Raw genomic sequence first — 16,782 nt, 5'->3', positions numbered from 1 at the left:
TCATTTTTCTTTCTATGGAGCATGCATGAATATAGCTACCAGTTGTACTGATATAATTTATCTTTAGGTTTAGGCCACAGGTGTATGCTGTATATAAGCAACCTAATGAGTGAAGTTACTGGCATAACATTATTTATGCAGCCCTCTGATGCCCTTTAACGTTAAGTCACATTTTCTCTATTCCATTTTCTTTGCCATGAAGTCATGATTTATATGAACCAAAATAAAAAAGAGACGCCTTTCTCAGATGTCAAAACATGTCATCTTTGAAAGAGTTGCATTTTAATCTATAATGGTCACAAATAGTCCGACACTCATGTTACTCCATAACACACACAGTGAGTTGCTGTTACAGCCTGTGTCACCTTATAGTGTTTTCTGACAAAGTAAAACTAAGAGTGACCTGACATCATGACGGTTGCTGAAAATCATTTTTAACTTTTCAGCCTGCACTGAATAAACATCTATCTATCTATCTATCTATCTCCCCCTGCTCCTCCTTAAATGCGCCTCAACACACAGCTGACGGAGTGATGTTGTTCTGTACTCTCGAAGACTGTGTTGTCTTTAAAGGTGATGAGAATAAGTTAATAAAAATGTAAGCTAAACAAGCTAGTTAAAAAATTGGATAAAAAGTTTAAAAAGCTGTTTTCTGTAGTTCTCTGAAAACCTGTCAGTGTGCGCGCTCTATGCACTGTTTTGGTTTCAGAATTGGCGGCAGAGTCAGTGATCATACCGCTGTACGTTCGTAGGCTATCTTAACTCTTCGTCATCTCCATGAGCCAAGTTTGACTTGTTTACAACAAGCAGCAACAAAAACTGAGCTTTTCATGGTGTTGCTGAAGTGTTTTCACAAGCTTTTGCCTTGGAGAATATTTGTCTTTTTAGAAAATTAAACTGTACAAAATGAATGTACAAAAGCGACTGACACTTCACAGCATTTACTGTTTTATGAGAAACCAAGAATATATCACAGACTAATCGGCAAAACTCCGGTGATGATGGTTATTTTGAAAAGGGCTACAATGGGCCAATTTAATCGGCCAGCCGATAAATCGGTTGGGCCCTAACTGTGATAGACAACTGTGCTTTTCATACATTACAATATCTTCATTATAAGTCAATAAATTATTAAGTACATCATATAAAGCTACCAGAGCCTGCACATCAGCAGAAATCAGATGGCTGATGAATCAAAGTTTTTAAGTCCATGGGAATGATTACGACATACATTGAGGTTTTTGTAAGTCATAAACAGAAACCACATGGTGTCAATATGGAGAAACCATAATGTGACAAACAGGAGGGGTTTACTACAGGAAATTAGTTCACTTAGGGGTTAAGCACTGCCTGCCTCAAAACTTTTGGGTATGTACATTCGGAATACCCCCAGGGTCCCACCTTCAGAAGGCACTATTACATTCTGTCAACTGGGATTGGCTGGAACTAATTGTGTTAAGTGTCGCGGAGAGCAGAGGCCCTCCCCTGACATACAGGACTGAAAGCCATTTAAGACACTCATCTCTTCCTCACTACACTCAAGCAAAGAGGATTGCCAGGTGAGACACTCCCTTATAATACTCAGACTTCTGCGGTTACATTGGCTCACATTTCCAGCATTTTTTCCATGTCGTACACTAAACACTCCACAATATTAAGTGGACCTAAACTGAAGATCACACATACTCTAATACACCTTGTACACAGGACTCCTTAATAACATTGACCACCCAGTGAGCTCGCGGTGGGACTGCGACATCCAGCATGTAAAACCAAGCACAACAGTCGAGATAGGATCAACTTGCTGGAGCACACATATATGACATGGAGGCTTGATCTGATAAGGGTCCATGAGTCCACTCTCAGGGAGGCCTACAAGGTCTTGACTAGCTAACCCACAAGAAATAATTGGTTTGCCGCCCACTGTATGGTTTTTCCAGCACCAATACTGGTTGATCAATGAGACCGAAAACCAATATTTCAAATGTGCAGTACATATGCAGTAAAAATAAAAATATTCGTGTCAATATTTGAAACAGCACAAAATTCCAACCCAGAACTTTGCTTAGGTTTAACAAATTTAATATAAAGAGAACTTTTCAGCATTTGGCCTTCAATGATACTCGTGACATGTAACCAATCAGATAGTGCTGTCATTTAATGGCCGAACTATCAGAAACAAACTTCATAAAACTTTGTGGAGAGGTGCAGGGCAGCCGCTGTATTTGACATTGCAATGGCTAAACTTTTCAATTAACTCCTGGTTTATGTGCCTGCAGAACCATTGGGGTGGGTGGTGGTCTGCACTACGCTCTGTGAAGCTATAATGTAGCAGGCTAAACTGATGTGGTTATGTGAGCGGAGCGCTGATGTTTGAAGCGAATACAGCAAGAGCATTGTAACTCTGCATTGGTAGACAGAGATAACCAGCATTAGCAGCAATACCTACTGATACTTTTCCAAGCTCAGCAGCTATAGGCACTGTTTGGTGACACCCAATTAGAGTAATTCTCCCGAATAATCACTCAGACTAAGAACAAAGTACACAGTTAAAACGCTTACATTTAAATTAAGGTAACTAATAAAAGTCAGGTTGAGAGACGTAGGTTGGAACATCTGCTCATCATCAGAATGAATGACTGTCTGCAGACTCTGCCCTCCTTGACAATGACACACTTAGTTGTCGCCAATCCTGGCAGGCAGAATGGGTGACTGATGAGGTCACGCTCAGGGCATTCCCCATGCGAGATATGAAACCAGTGTGATTGGGCTTGCACAATTAGTTTGTCTTTGCAAGACTGATGAAGCTGTATCAGAGCAAAAAACTGCACGTGTGCTGAGATTTGGGAATTTCCTCTCAGATAATTGCACATTACTTTAGATGGGTTATTACTTACAGTTAAAAACAAAACAAAGAAAAAAATCTCATGGCCCTTGTTGTTCTTTCTAGGCTATGCTAAAATGTTCAAGCTGTTTTTTGGGGTGTGTGTGTGTTTGTTTTTTTTTTTACACCACTTGTTTAAATTTTGATTTAGAGGCATTAGCTCAAATAGAATGGGGAAAAAAATTTGAAATATGTTAAAAGTCCTACATGCTGTCCTATGGAGAAATCCACAAAGATACATCTTCCTTCGTTAGCTGATTAAAAATTAAATTGACAACTATTGTGATAAGAAAACCACCCTTTAGAAATCATTTTTAAACAAAAATGGCAAACCTTCACTGATTTCAGATAGGAAATTTCCTAATGGCCAATTTCCAGTTGATGACTTGTTAATTCAAATTTTAGACAAGTTGACTAGTTCAAAAGAAAGAAATACTTAGAGAACAGTCAAAATTGAGCACAAATTAATTGATGAGGGTAAACATTGGAAAGATAATCTTACACTTTGAAAACAGAACCATCAAACGAGCGGATTAGTTGTTATAAAAAAAAATCAGTAGTTATCAACCTACATTGCTTTACTTCCATTTTAGTTTGTTACCTTACATTAATGCTGCTACACTCAGTGTTTATTTTTTTTTTTTAAATTCAATCAGTAGCAAACATGTACTTTTGATTCATATGTGCATAATAATGTAAAGACGTCAATTAGTGTGCATTCTTCGAACATCTACAAAGCATTAGTGAAATACAAGACTTGTCCTGGAATGGTCAAAATGTAATAAGTGGCATCTGACACATTCTGAACAGAGATGGTTGAAAGTTGAGACAAATAACCCGACAGACATTGGACAAAGTCCGATCAGTAGTCATTTCCAGAGTAGGCAGCAATAAACTTTGTCACATTTTCACTTTGTCTGCCATGCTGACTGCTTTCACTTGTTAAGCAACAAAATGTGGACTGAACCAGCATCTGTGTGCGCTGCACATGAAAGCATGTTTTCAGGGTTTGGCATGCTCCAATATCTCAGTTAAGGTCACACTACCTTTCAAAACAACAACAACAAAAACAATGCACATAAACTGTTATTAAAAGCATGAAATAAATGCACGGCTAATGCTCTTTTGTAACTACTGCCCCATTTATGAATTCAATTTATGTTGCTTTTATCACATAAGAAAAATTGATGACTGGGAAACAGTCTGGGTCAGTGGGTCTGCCGTCTGACAAAAGCGCTAGATTAAGAGGCCAGACCGCAATACGGAGTTATGAATCACAACCTAACAATGTTCTGTAGCTGTATTCGAGCTTTTACAAACACACACATGCAAGGCCAGACACACACACACACACACATATGCACGCACACGCGCGCACACACACACACACACACACTGGACACTGGCAGTCTGCCAAATTGCTTGATTCTGACCTTCTTCTCCACCCCACAGCTGCTGCCAAATTTGAGTCCATCCCTCTCTCGTTCCACCACACTGACACACAGAGAGCTCTGGCAGCCAATCAGAGTGGATTATTTCTCGACCTGGGGTGTCTGTGTGGGTAGCATCCACCAGGGAATGTTTCACAAGAAGCAGCAGTAAATAATCACAAAGAGGCTAGCTTTACCCTACACTCAACCTCCTCAACAGGGGCTACTTTCAACTCGTTACTGGTTTATCACAGTTAAACACATTTATCCCCCCTATTGATGGTGTTCTGTCTGTTCGCTGCTTCTGCTTTTCTCAATTTAGTCCTTTAACACAGCTGCCAGCAGAAATCTGAGGACTCTGAGCCTTTCTTCTAACCTAATCTAAACCTTGACAGAGACATCCTTGGTTTTAACCCTGTGGCTGATCGCTGGGAAGAGGGTTAATGTCAGCAAACAGAGCGAGGACTGGACACCAGCTGGCTGCAAAGGGTGAACTCAACGACCTCCGTATGGGCACTCACACAAACACAAAATGAGGGGAACTGGCTGAACAGGGAAGGACTGTCGAAAGAGTTTAGTTTTCCCCTGATTAAATGAAATGGACAACATTTTCTGAACGCAGCCACATCTAAACCAGTGAAGGCTGTCCAGAAACAACAATAACGCAAGGAAGGAGGGTTTAAATCAGTGCAAAGGTTATGAGAATGAGCCAAAGTTGGAGGAAAACCTCCAAAGATGAGACACTGCAAGGGGAGCCACAACGTCTAAAAGCAGACAGCACTGCTGAATCACATGTCTGAGGGAACTAGGCAGTTCAGACAATATTGCACCTCTTCATCCATTTACCACAAGCAAGCCACCACAGAAAAAAAAAGACTACCACTGTGGACATGAAGAGCAAAAATGTAACCAAATATAATAGCGCACAGCTTTTCATTTAGTCACCGCTGAAGGACCACAGCCTGCATTAGATTCTGAAAAGAGACAAGCAAATGCCCAAAACCAATATGAAATCCTCAAGAACTGTTGCAAAGTAAGGCTGAAAAACGAATCAAAACACTATCGCAATTGCAATATGGCCAAGAGCAATATCCAAATTGCAGGAACTGCATTTTTTTAAATGGGTAAAATGTGTCACAATATACAGTTATAAATTAAGCATTTGGTGCTACAAAGATGCCCAGGGCTACAAATCATATCTTCTAGTTAAAAGGAAACCTGCTTCTTTAGTACAAAACGTAGTAAAAATCACATGTACATTTGTTTCAGTGGAAGGGAAATGCAAAAATGACCATTCCCACAAAACTTGTGACACCTATTGTCTCTCAAAAACAATTGCAATTTGATTCATTTTCTGCATATCATTCTATGCTACCAAATCGTGGCTCTAGATGAAACATTAGCCCTTGTCGTCTGATAGAAAACCATTCAAAAATATATATAAAATGAAAATAAAAAGAAACTATGTGCACAAGCTGTCAAATAAAAAAAAAAATGCCACCAAAGATTACTAGACTAAATTCCATTTGGGCTATTTGAGGGGGTTGTCTTGAATATTTTGATTGTTATGGGGTAAAAATAAAAAAATAAAAATTAATCAGTGTGTCTAAAACCCCAAATCCGTCGTACATGGTCATATAATCAGATATTTCAGAGACTCTTTTTTTTTTTTAACATCCTCTGATCCGCTGACCAATCCGCAATGTTGATGGTGACACCATTCAAAAATCACTGGCTGATAGCTGTCACAACAAATGCACTGCAGCACCCTGAAGGTGACTGTCCTGCCACGGTAGAATAAAATGCAGCGACCTGGTTCATAGACAACTACTTGTGGTAGCTAAAGCGGCTGATTAACGGTACATTAATGCCATATTATTAACAGTACGCAAACCAGGTGTGCTAACTTTTAATTATAAAAAGTAAATATTGCAATGACATCAATTACGCCGCCGGGCGACACCTAAACACATCATTTCTACTATAAGAGGATTTCTCTGCAATAAAACACCAACACGCTTTGTTTTAATAGTCATAATAATGAGTTACAACGACAATAAATGTAAACAGCCACCGGATTACTATTAGCGTTGAGTTGAAAATGATTTCTAAAATCGGGTTTAAGTGAGTGAACGTTGGTTGGTGGGGATACAGGGGACACTTTATGAATAGCGGTTATTGTTATGGTACAGCAGCATGTCAAGGCCAGGGACTGTGCCACAGCCAGACTGCTTTGTTGCTGTAATGTTGACCGTGGCTAATCTAGCTAGCTGCCGTTAGCTTGCTGCCTTAGCGTGCCCGAGCTAGCGTTAGCAGCAGCAATCTCAGTGACAGAGGGCGGACAGAGAGTAACGCTGCACCGAACAAAACAGCCCGGCTAACTACCGTTATATCGTCACCCCGACCACAACCGCACCGCCGAGTCGAGTCACCGTTCGCTCCTGCTGCCGGGACAGAGAGCGAAAAAAAAAAAAAAGCCAGCAGGCTAGTATTTTACTAGCTAACCATTTTGCGCCGCAGCACCAGGTCAACCAGCGCCGTGAATCGGACCAGGCTGCCGAGAACACAGGCGAGCGAGGCGGGCTGCGCTCCGCCTTTTTAGCGCTGGAAACCGGAGCTCTCCGCGGGAACATCCTACAATTTACGGATTTTTTCGCAGCGGCGCCTGAAAATATTGCTGCTTTTCAATCAGAATGATTTTCTTATTTGTGCATTTTCTTACCTGTTACGGTGAATTGTGATAAATCGTGTCCTCCTCTGCAGCTCTCTTCCCCCTCCTAGCTCCAAAATGGCGCCAATATGTACAGATCCAGTGCCCATGGGTGCGAGCCATCGATGAGTGCGCAGCGCCACCTATAGAGCGAGTCTGTGTAGGGCTGCTGAGCCCTTCAAGTGATGCTCGTACCATTCTAGTTTTTATTTTAAGTGAATACAAATTCATCTTGTATAAGATTACAAAATATCCAGACACACGTATACTTAACAGACACCCGGTATAGTTATTTTACGTGTGTACAATACTCAAAAAATAATAACATAAGGTACACTAAAAGATTAGAGTGAAAATAAACAAAAATATTAGTTTCCTTTGTAATAAGTTGCTATTTAAGCCATCCAGTTGCTTGACCAACAATCCCTAATAATAGTTTTAATTATTCATATAACAACGTGTACTAGCTAAACCATAGCCAACAAGTTACACAGACACTGAAATAGTGTGTTTACAGACTGCTGCACTACCACACTTTGGTTCACTACGGAGTTCCTTTTAAATAGTTGCCTTTAATGCCAAGAAGAGTTCTGTACTTTCGCTCTAAAATTGTGAAAACGCAGTTGTCCGATAGCACCTGAACGCACCCACAACCCGTGATTCAAGTGAGTTCGTTTTTTTTTGTGCCAAAATGATCCCATAAATAAGACAGGGTCACAATAATCATAATGTCCTCATCAGGCTGGCATTCATGTTTCTTCCGTGTAAACTATATTTACAATCCATTTAGCTGCAGTTGAATGGCGCTATTCACATTTTTAAAGGCCTATCAAAAGGGAACAGTGTAAAGTCAGTGTGCCACTATTCATGCAAATACATTTTACATTACTGTACAGTCATTTACTTTCCCCTCTCCTTTGTCTGCTAACATATTCAATCATATTTGGACACTTTTCCATGATAGAACATCTGCTCCTCTTTATTCTAACAACTCTATTTTTTCTGCTTTTATTGATTTCACTAAGAAGCGTCAAATGATTTTAATCTACGACAGAGATCTTCTTGCCGAGCTGGTTCAGAGAGCGAAAGGAAAATGAAAGTCAAATGAATAAATGCTTCATGAATAAGCTGCTTGCTTTGTCTTTCTATCTGTGAAGGTTCTCTGGTTTACATGAGCTATAGGGGGAGCTCCAATATAATATTTCACTTCTGCACCCTTCAAGTCTGAAGCACCTCCTGCAGAGAATCTAGAAAGACAGTCATAGAAAATAGAACAAAATAGGATAGAATTATATATATAAATTATGTTGTTACAGTAGCAAGCAGAAAGAGTAAAGTTACCACCACAATACAAATAAATAAGAAAAGAGAAAAAAATACAGATTAAGGAAATTCAAGTCCTGTTAAAAAAAAAAAAATACAAAAACTGTGCCTGCTTTTAGCAGCTGATTATAAAATGAATTTAATCCAATTTTAGGTTGGAAAAATGGAACAAGCAGACTCCAATTTTACCAGTAAGTTTCCAGTGAAATCATATGGCACGAATTCAGTTAATTGAAACTGCAATAATAATAATAATAATAATAATAAAATATTATAGAATCTTTATAGTTAAAACTTTACAATATTCAATATTAATTATTTAAGATCCCCAAAATGCAGATCTATGCTTCTGCAGCTATCTCTGTGGTTGTCGGTGGAGAGTTTATGGGAACACATATTTAATTCATACATTGGATTTTTAAACTTCTAGCTGAATAATTTACAAAAAAATATTTCTGTCAATTCAATGAGAGAGCCTGCACACCCCTGCTCTCAATTACCCAATCAGTGCTGCAAATAGGCAACTGCATAAATCCCAGCAGGGAGAAGTTTCGCTGGCTTCATGGCTTCATGGCTCCAGGATGGACGGGTTCCTGTCCACGTTTCCACCCTTCAATGTGTACGGTAACCCGGTGTGCGCTCCGCCGGCTCCGGGCAGCGGCTGGGCCAAGAGGGACTTCATGACCCCGCAGGGCCTGAACTACCTGGAGCTCTGCAAGGCCATCCTGTCCCAGGTGAACCCCAGCCTACAGCCTCCTCTCAAGAAAGCCAACACCAAGGAGTGCGGCGTGCAGGTGAACGCGAAGGTGGATAAAATCGTCCAGTGTTCTCTGGGTCCCAAGACGCTGTTCTGCGACGACCATCCCCCCTTCTCCTCCTCCTTCTCCTCCTCTTCCTCCTCCAAGCCTCCCAGGAGCCCGGAGCTATGCGCACCGCCGGACGGCAAGGCGCAGCTCAGCACCCCGCCGGTGAGCAACCTGCGCTTCCTCAGACCCGTGTCCATCTACTCGCCGGTGTTCGACCGCCGGATCTCCATGAAGAAACTCGGCGATGATTATGGAAGCGAAGGAGAAGCCGAAGAAGCCACGAAACACTCCGAGTCCGATGCTGAGACTGAGGCAAGCGAGAAGGAGGAGGAGGACGAGGAGAAGGACTTAAAGACAACTCCGCAACGATCTACAAGGGGCTCCAACTTTCAGGTCGGTTTCTGTGTCAAGAAACCCTGAAGAAAAGTCACTTAAGTGGATTCAAACATTCTCACCTTTTTGATGTATAATTAAGGAGCTGATTGGGGCCCACCTTCCAGTACTGACACTGTGATTCATGTTTATTCTGAAAACACAACATGTAGCTTCCAAAAAAGCCACTTTGACTCCATTCTCTGTGCATTGTGTAGTTTGACTTAATTTCATAAAGACAATCTGAACCACAATACTGAACTAACAAAACTGTATTTTTCATATATAAAGAGACCCTTTTATAGGATGTGGAATATCAAGATCCGGTAATACAGAGACCAACTTTCAGGCCTGAATAATAATAATGTTTCTGTATTTTTATCATCATAAGGCAATGAAAGTTTCTTGGTATAGTAGGTTTTAACAAGGTAGTTTAAAGTGCTATGTATAAAACATGATGTAATATTAAAAAGATGCATAAATGTGATGCAGATTTTATCCACAAAAAAAGTGCCTAAACTATGTGAAGAGAAAAGTGGAAATTGCATTGCAGTGCATGAAGTTTTTGGATTTACCCAACATTATAAAAGGCAGCAGTTAAACGCTGTGAATCTGGAGCTGTTGTGGCCTCTGTATGTCCATTTTGCCAAGCTGAATATGAAATTTTCAAGCCTGGTTTAAATAAGTTTTCAGTTTGATGCACAGAAACATGCTGATTCTCACAACACAATTGTATGTAAAGATTCTGTGCACAAATGACCTCCTGAAATGTGTTTATTTCAGTTCCTGGAGCAGAGGTATGGCTTTTTCCACTGTAAAAAGTGTAACATCCGGTGGGAGAGTGCTTATGTATGGTGCATCTCTGGAACCAGTAAGGTAAGAGATCTACTGCAGTTTATCATGCACTAAGTCATGTCTGCATTCATAATATTATATCAGTGATTGTTTTTCTGTCAGGTGTACTACAAGCAGCTCTGCCGGAAGTGTCAGGTGGGATTTAACCCGTACAGGGTGGAGTCCATCCTCTGCAAGGTATATTTACATGCCTTTGAAGGAATACCCCAGTATAATGTGATCTCTCAGGTTTGGTGTATCTTGAATGTGGTGCTTTGAAAGGTGCAGCAATGATTGAAACCTGTTAGAGGGGCATGATTTTGGTTGGTGTCTAAAGTAAACTAGATGAGACTTCTAAGGCACTTTGAGTCTCATAAAATGTGAGCACCTGTCTGCGGGGGTCATAAACCTCCTCCAACATAACAAACTTCATTCTTCCGTTTACTGCCCCGTCTCAGGGCTGCTCTCAGACTTGCTGCAGCTGTGAGAGGAAGCAGCGGCACATCAACATGAAGAGGCCTCACCGTCAGGATCTGTGCTGTCGCTGCAAAGGAATGAGGCTGTCCTGCGATGCCACCTACAGCTTCAAATACATCGTCTGAGCCGCCGAGCACATCCGTCACCATACATATCTGCTTGCAGGTTTGAGATCATGTCACTAATGTCAACAAACATCTAGTACACGTCGCCAATGGAAGCTGCCTCCAGCAACACACTTGAAAAGAGAGACGCTTATTCTCCTGCAAGAAGCCGAATCTCTGCCTTGGTTGTTTATGTGAGATGCCCTCCCCCTATTCATCCTGGTGCTTAACAAAACATGAAAGCTATTTTTGTAAAAACAAAAAAAGAAATAAAGTTAATAAAATGTACACTGCAACAAGTTCAGATTCTTTTACATCATAGTGAATTTGTATTCTGATTTCATAACTTGGCAAAAGCTGTTGATGCACAAGCAGCTCATCTTGGTTTGACTCCTGCTGGTGGAAGGCAGCTAATTTCTAATAAAACTTGTAAATGTCATTAAAAGATTCAGTTTTACTCAATAGGCATAAAGGTCAGTGCTGAGGGTAAACAACTTCTAGCTAGGTGGGTTAAACAAATGATCTTAGATCTCATATTCTAACTTAAATGAGAACTCTGCGTGAAAAACACGAGAAATAATTTTGATATGTCTTTACTTTGACACCAACTGGTACAGAGCTTCAACTCAAAACAACTTCACAAAGGCTGTAAAAGTATTTACAAGGTGGAAAAAAAACAACTACTGTCTTCATCTAAAAAGCTTTAAAAATGTGCAACTTCTCGTTTGGCATGCAAACACACGTTCTCCGACACACACAGGAAAAAAAACACACCCGCGTGAGCTTGAAGCTCCCTTTTGTACCTCATACAAACGTATCTTTCAGATAAAATATGATTTTTGTTAATAAATATTTCAAACACTCCGTACAGTACACAGAGGATGCATGCATGGCAGTTTGATTTGAGAGAACAAACATCAATATAAAACCTAAGTCAAATGAGTGATTTATAGCTGATCAGATATAAATAGGAAAAAAGACATTTGTACAGCAAAGGGCAAGTGACTGCTGGAGGGGAACCAAGGGAGAGTCACAAAAAGGGCTGACGACAAGAAGCGTTCAACTTCAGTAGTAGCACAGGTTTTGTTTTGAACATCAACAATGAGTGCTGAATGTCAGCATATCCCTTACGTGTAAGGTAACTACAAACCACACACAAACATATGCTACTATGATTGTGTGACCAGAACTATTAACAGTATACAGGCCGAAAGACAAAATATTGAGTGTATACATGCACCATCCTCTTGGCATGTGAACACAAAGTCAACATGTAACAGTGTAGGACAGTGTGAAATCTAGTGTGTACACTCACTAATGATGCTACAACTAGCCACAGAGGAGTGTACGCCACACACAGATAATGGCATGAGTAGTCTATCAATGTGTACAATAGTAGTCAGAGGACAAGCTGGTTCACTGATACAAATATAAACAGGGCGAGAGCAGCACAAGGAATTATGCTTGAATATTCTGCATCTGCTCTGTCAGTCTTTCAGTCAGTCTTAGGTCAGACCTTTGGGGTGCTTAAGGGACACTCGTGTACAGTAGAAAGCATTCAACTGGGTCATGCATTGCACAGTTTCCTCCAGCGGAGGTCTCAGAACAGTAGACACAGTAAGAGAGACTCCAGCATTTGGCTTTTCCTTCTTAGTGAAAGTGACAGCCTTTTTTCTCTCACAGTAACAAAACAAACAGTAACATAATTGCTTTTCTGTAACATTAAAAAAAAAAAAAAAAAAAAAACTCCATTTAGTGCAATAGAGGAAACTCTTCCAGTGATGCTACGTAGTCATAGGTAGTTTCCTCACTGTCTCTTGTGGTACTACCAACAAACTACATCCTTCCTGAAGGAGGCAGCAACAGTCAAGTTCAATCGTGTTTTGAGTTCCTCTGGGAAGCAGGTTAGAAATCCAAGCTAAAAGCCTTCACAGGTCCTCAGGTGCAGAACAGATGAGATGCTGAATGATGATCATCAAGCAGGACTTAAACTAGGAGCACATTATTTTTACAACATGTAGCTTTGAAGCAAAGCTAGCGCTCGGATAGAATCACATCAGGTCATCTTCAACAGCAGGCAGCGATCTGTCGTATCCAGTGGGTTTAAAGATACATCCCATGAAGGCATGGGATGTAATTCCCTGTCCGTAAAAGTGTAAAATCTTCACCTATCTCAGGCGTGTCATGGTCTCCTTTTCAGACACAAAGATCTGAGGGTTGTTCAGGAAAAGTAAGCTTCAGGTAATAGGTTCAGAGGTTTAAGCTCTTCAGGTCCTCTGGTGTGGCTAATGTCTCAGGTCTGGACGTCTGACGGTTCAGCATTCAGGAGCCCCCCTACTTTCAATAGGGGCAGGGCAGCGTGCCCCACCTTCCCCAGGTAGCGAGATAAGGGTGTGGCAGCCCCGCCGAGGGAGCAACAACAACCCCATGCTGCAGCCTCTCCTGGGCCGGTGGGACAGGGAGGGGGAGGTGGGGGAGGGGGAAGAGATGAAGATGGAGCAGGGCCGTGGGTTAAGACTGTGTCATGGCCCGAGTGTGGAGCTGAAGATGGGCTTGAGTGTTTGTACGGAGAGCGAGGGAAATGAGGAAGATGTGAGCCCCGAGAAGAAATGAGTGATGCATTCGTGCAAGCGTGTGTGAGCAAAGTGGGCTCTGAGGCTACGGTTGGCAGCGCGTTAGATGTCAGAGATGATATTGGGAGTTTGTTGCTGTGCAAATGCGGAGAACTGTGTGATGAATGTCCTCTGAAAGGATAATAAAGGCTAGTGTTCTCATTGAAATAACTCCTCCTTGCTTCTTTTGAGCGTGGCAGTGTAAAATCAGGTTGGCCTTGTGTTTTTGAGCAGCGACGAGATGAGAACAGGTCTGGAGGTTTGGGAAAATCATGCAAAGAGGTATCAGAGTTAACAGTGGATGAGGATGAGGAGAGCAGAGAATGGTTTAGGCCTACGTATGGTTCTGGTTCTAGTGCTGGGCGGGGCGGTGGGCATGTATCTGTCTGGAGCTGTGCAGCCGGGGCAGGAGACACACAGGCGGAGGCAGAGGCCACGTATGTGGGTGCTGGGCCCCTTCTGTAAGAGCAGGCTGAGAGGCCAGTGGGAGATGTGGAAGCGTTAATGGTTGCAGTAATGGAGGAGGTATAGGTGGGGAAGGAGGGGGCGGGGGGCTCCTGAGGTCCTGTCAGAGACTGGTCCCGGAGGCGCTGGAATCGGGGAGGTAAGTTGTGACGACCCGGTACCCCTGGGCGCGGCGGATCATGTCGCGGATCTCCCCGTTGAGTTCCAGCAGCTTGGAGCAGATCAGGCTGAGGTCCTGACGGGACCCAACCAGCGCGATGGTGCCCGTCTGGCCCAGCGTTTGGTGACGGAAGTAGACATTGAGCAGCGTCTGGACTTCAGTCTCTGAGCTGCCACCGAACACGCCATTGGGCCACTGCCTCCTGAAAAGGAGATAAAAAAGATGGATTACATGGATATGGTAACAGTGCATTCAGGTGGTCATTTGCTGCCATTAAAAGGGAACCAAGACAAGATGGTAAAGTCATGTTAGGGTTATGGTCACTCATGTGTTAGGCTTTTTTGTGCTCCAATAAAATCTGCGATAGTGAACACAAAATATCCATATTCAAGCATATTAAATATCCGCACACACTAGTGGATGTTGATGACATCTGGAAGAGGTTTGTAGACAGTTACTCACCTGCACTCCTGGATGTAGCGCACAGCTTTGGTGAATTCATGGTTCTTAAGGCACTCTAGTATGGCCTGCACAGCTGCCTCCGAGGTGGGGAAGCTGGGCACCACCATGGCTGCCACCTGGGTGGCATGAGCGTGAGTGTGGGCCAAGTGTTTGTGCTCCAAGTCGCTGGCTACAGCCGCCTCTGCTGCCTGCAGGCTGGTCTTCAGATCAGTGAGCTCTCGAGACATGTTCAGCAGCTAAGAGGTTGGACAACAGAGAGTGGTTGAGTATGTGAGCTGAATGTCATCACAGAGGGAATATTTAGAAAATTACATTTAATCCTCTAGGTTATTGCTAGAAACTTGCAGTGTAGAAGGGTTTTTCTTCAGATCAACAGTATTCTAAATTATTTGGAAAAAATTATAGTCTCATTTTAAAATCTTTGTAAGACCATAAATTCACTTTTAAAATAATTTAGTGATTTACTTCTCGTAACTATCAATCCCGCTGAATAAGTAAGCACCCAGTTTTTCAGATGACAGATATTTTATGTGGAATATGCATCTTTTCATACCAGCAGTCAAACAGAAAAACATGCAGGGTGTCGGTATGAAACCTATTTGTAACTACGGACTACGTAAATCTTCAAACACAAGAGAAGGTTGTTCTACTAGACTAAGGGATTTCTTTATGAAGTACAATTTGGCTCACCTCAGGCACAGAGCTGATGGCATGAACTTGACCAATGAGTGAGCAGTAGGACTGGAATAGTAGAAGGAGCTGGAAGTGCAGCTTGTAGAGCCTCTGACAAAGCTCCAGTTGCTAGAAAACATTAAAAAAAGAATGCAAAGTCAGATTAATCGATGGTGGAGAACACATACAATAACACAGTCACACTTTCTCATAAGTTCACACTTCTGATACACACACATGCAAGAGTAACAAACACGGAAGCAGTTTTGTCTTGTGCAAGGTAAAGTAAGCAGTTTATTCAAGAGGAATCTACGGCAGTGAAGTGAAGAAACTTGTAAGAGAACTTACTGCAAGAGACTCCATTTGCTACACAGCGAGAGAGCATGTTAGGGCGTCAGAGTGAAGTGAGAGGAAGACAAAGTGTCAATCAAACACATGCACAGCACCATGGCTATTCACAATCAGGCTAGCAAGAATTAGTCAACAGTGTAAAAAACAGCAACTCTAAATTTGACTTCTCTGTGGCTAGGAGAAAAGGTCTGGAGGGCAAAAGAGATAACACAACAAACATGCAAAGAGAGCAAACATTTCAGTGTGTCAAAATCACACAGGAACAACGAAGCAAAGAGAGACAGAAACATGAAGCACAGATGAAGCTACCTAGACATCGAACCTGTTTGCCTGTAAATTCTACACTTGTATATGGTTCATAGATAACTTGTAAATACGTTGAGCGTACCTTCTCTTCTGAGTCCCCAGGCTGGCAGGTAACCACACTGTCACCAGGACACCTTGGAAATGTGTCCTTACAGTTTCTCAACCACTGAAGAAAAACATGTAACATGAGTTGTGAAAGAAAAGAAGGAGAAATTGTAAATATTCTGTTAGTCACATATTTGCAAGAAAAAAACCCCAAAAGATTAATCAACAAGTGCAGAGGTTGAATTACCGATACAGCTGCTTCCTCTTTGGTGTTGTAGGTATCCAGGTATTCCTGCAGCTCCAGAGCACTGAACTTCATCTTTTCAAGCAGACCATAGGACATGATCTGGAAAGACCAACAAAGAGAAAGAAGGCGGTGAAAGATGAGTTAAATACAATAGACTTGTCTGTTTAATTCAACAAAAATTCTGTTTGGAGACTACCATGGGATCTAACCAGCATAATGTAATCAGCACGACGCCTGCCAGCAATACTCACAGTGTCAGCATCAATGTAGATCGTAGGACAGTCTGAGCATGTGGTTAGCATCTGTGAGGACCTGAGAAACTTTGATCCAATGCCTCTTAATCCCTCACCAAGGTATGTGGCAACATCAGTTGTCAAAGTGCAGAATTTACCCTGGATGTTCTGGGAAAGAAATTAAATTTGAGGAATTATTCTTTTGCAATGTGGGTAAATGTACTTTGTACATCTACTGTATACTGCATATGGGACGCTGCTTGAAAGGGGAAAAAAATGAGCATCATAG

General features: G+C 41.8%; 3 protein-coding genes across 4 annotated transcripts in view; 1 reads left to right on the top strand and 2 right to left on the bottom strand.

Moving 5' to 3' along the window:
• The window catches only part of pds5b (PDS5 cohesin associated factor B), a 31,830-nt gene extending 24,721 nt beyond the window's left edge, over positions 1 to 7,109 (bottom strand). The window contains exon 1 of the mRNA XM_008277353.1: positions 7,037 to 7,109. The gene's annotated coding sequence lies outside the window, so the exon portion shown is untranslated. The remainder of the gene's footprint in view (positions 1 to 7,036) is intronic.
• Positions 7,110 to 8,928: 1,819 nt separating this feature from the next.
• zar1l (zygote arrest 1-like) lies at positions 8,929 to 11,216 on the top strand. Its single transcript, XM_008277350.1, has 4 exons — positions 8,929 to 9,546; positions 10,309 to 10,401; positions 10,483 to 10,557; positions 10,818 to 11,216. Exons 1-4 carry the CDS (start codon positions 8,929 to 8,931, stop codon positions 10,959 to 10,961), a joined length of 930 nt encoding a protein of 309 aa, XP_008275572.1. The 3' UTR covers positions 10,962 to 11,216.
• Positions 11,217 to 11,517: 301 nt separating this feature from the next.
• The window catches only part of fryb (furry homolog b (Drosophila)), a 51,512-nt gene continuing 46,247 nt past the window's right edge, over positions 11,518 to 16,782 (bottom strand). For both annotated transcript variants that reach the window (XM_008277348.1, XM_008277349.1), the window contains exons 61-66: positions 16,512 to 16,661; positions 16,261 to 16,359; positions 16,051 to 16,134; positions 15,330 to 15,440; positions 14,640 to 14,875; positions 11,518 to 14,379 (exon numbers count right to left, since the gene is read on the bottom strand). In XM_008277348.1, the coding sequence (XP_008275570.1) occupies positions 14,121 to 14,379; positions 14,640 to 14,875; positions 15,330 to 15,440; positions 16,051 to 16,134; positions 16,261 to 16,359; positions 16,512 to 16,661 (939 nt within the window). In that variant the 3' untranslated portion in view covers positions 11,518 to 14,120. The remainder of the gene's footprint in view (positions 14,380 to 14,639; positions 14,876 to 15,329; positions 15,441 to 16,050; positions 16,135 to 16,260; positions 16,360 to 16,511; positions 16,662 to 16,782) is intronic.

This window comes from Stegastes partitus, unplaced genomic scaffold (assembly GCF_000690725.1).
Source record: "Stegastes partitus isolate 25-593 unplaced genomic scaffold, Stegastes_partitus-1.0.2 Scaffold96, whole genome shotgun sequence".
Classification (NCBI taxonomy): Eukaryota; Metazoa; Chordata; class Actinopteri; family Pomacentridae; genus Stegastes; species Stegastes partitus.
This window is presented reverse-complemented; position numbering and strand designations above follow the sequence as displayed.

What these genes read in the sequence shown, in the direction of transcription:
- zar1l (XM_008277350.1), top strand. Translation starts at nt 8,929, where the DNA reads ATGGACGGGTTCCTGTCCACGTTTCCACCCTTCAATGTGTACGGTAAC. An exon ending in CAAGGGGCTCCAACTTTCAG is followed by an intron (nt 9,547 to 10,308) that starts GTCGGTTTCTGT and finishes TGTTTATTTCAG; the next exon opens with TTCCTGGAGCAGAGGTATGG. An exon ending in GCATCTCTGGAACCAGTAAG is followed by an intron (nt 10,402 to 10,482) that starts GTAAGAGATCTA and finishes TTTTTCTGTCAG; the next exon opens with GTGTACTACAAGCAGCTCTG.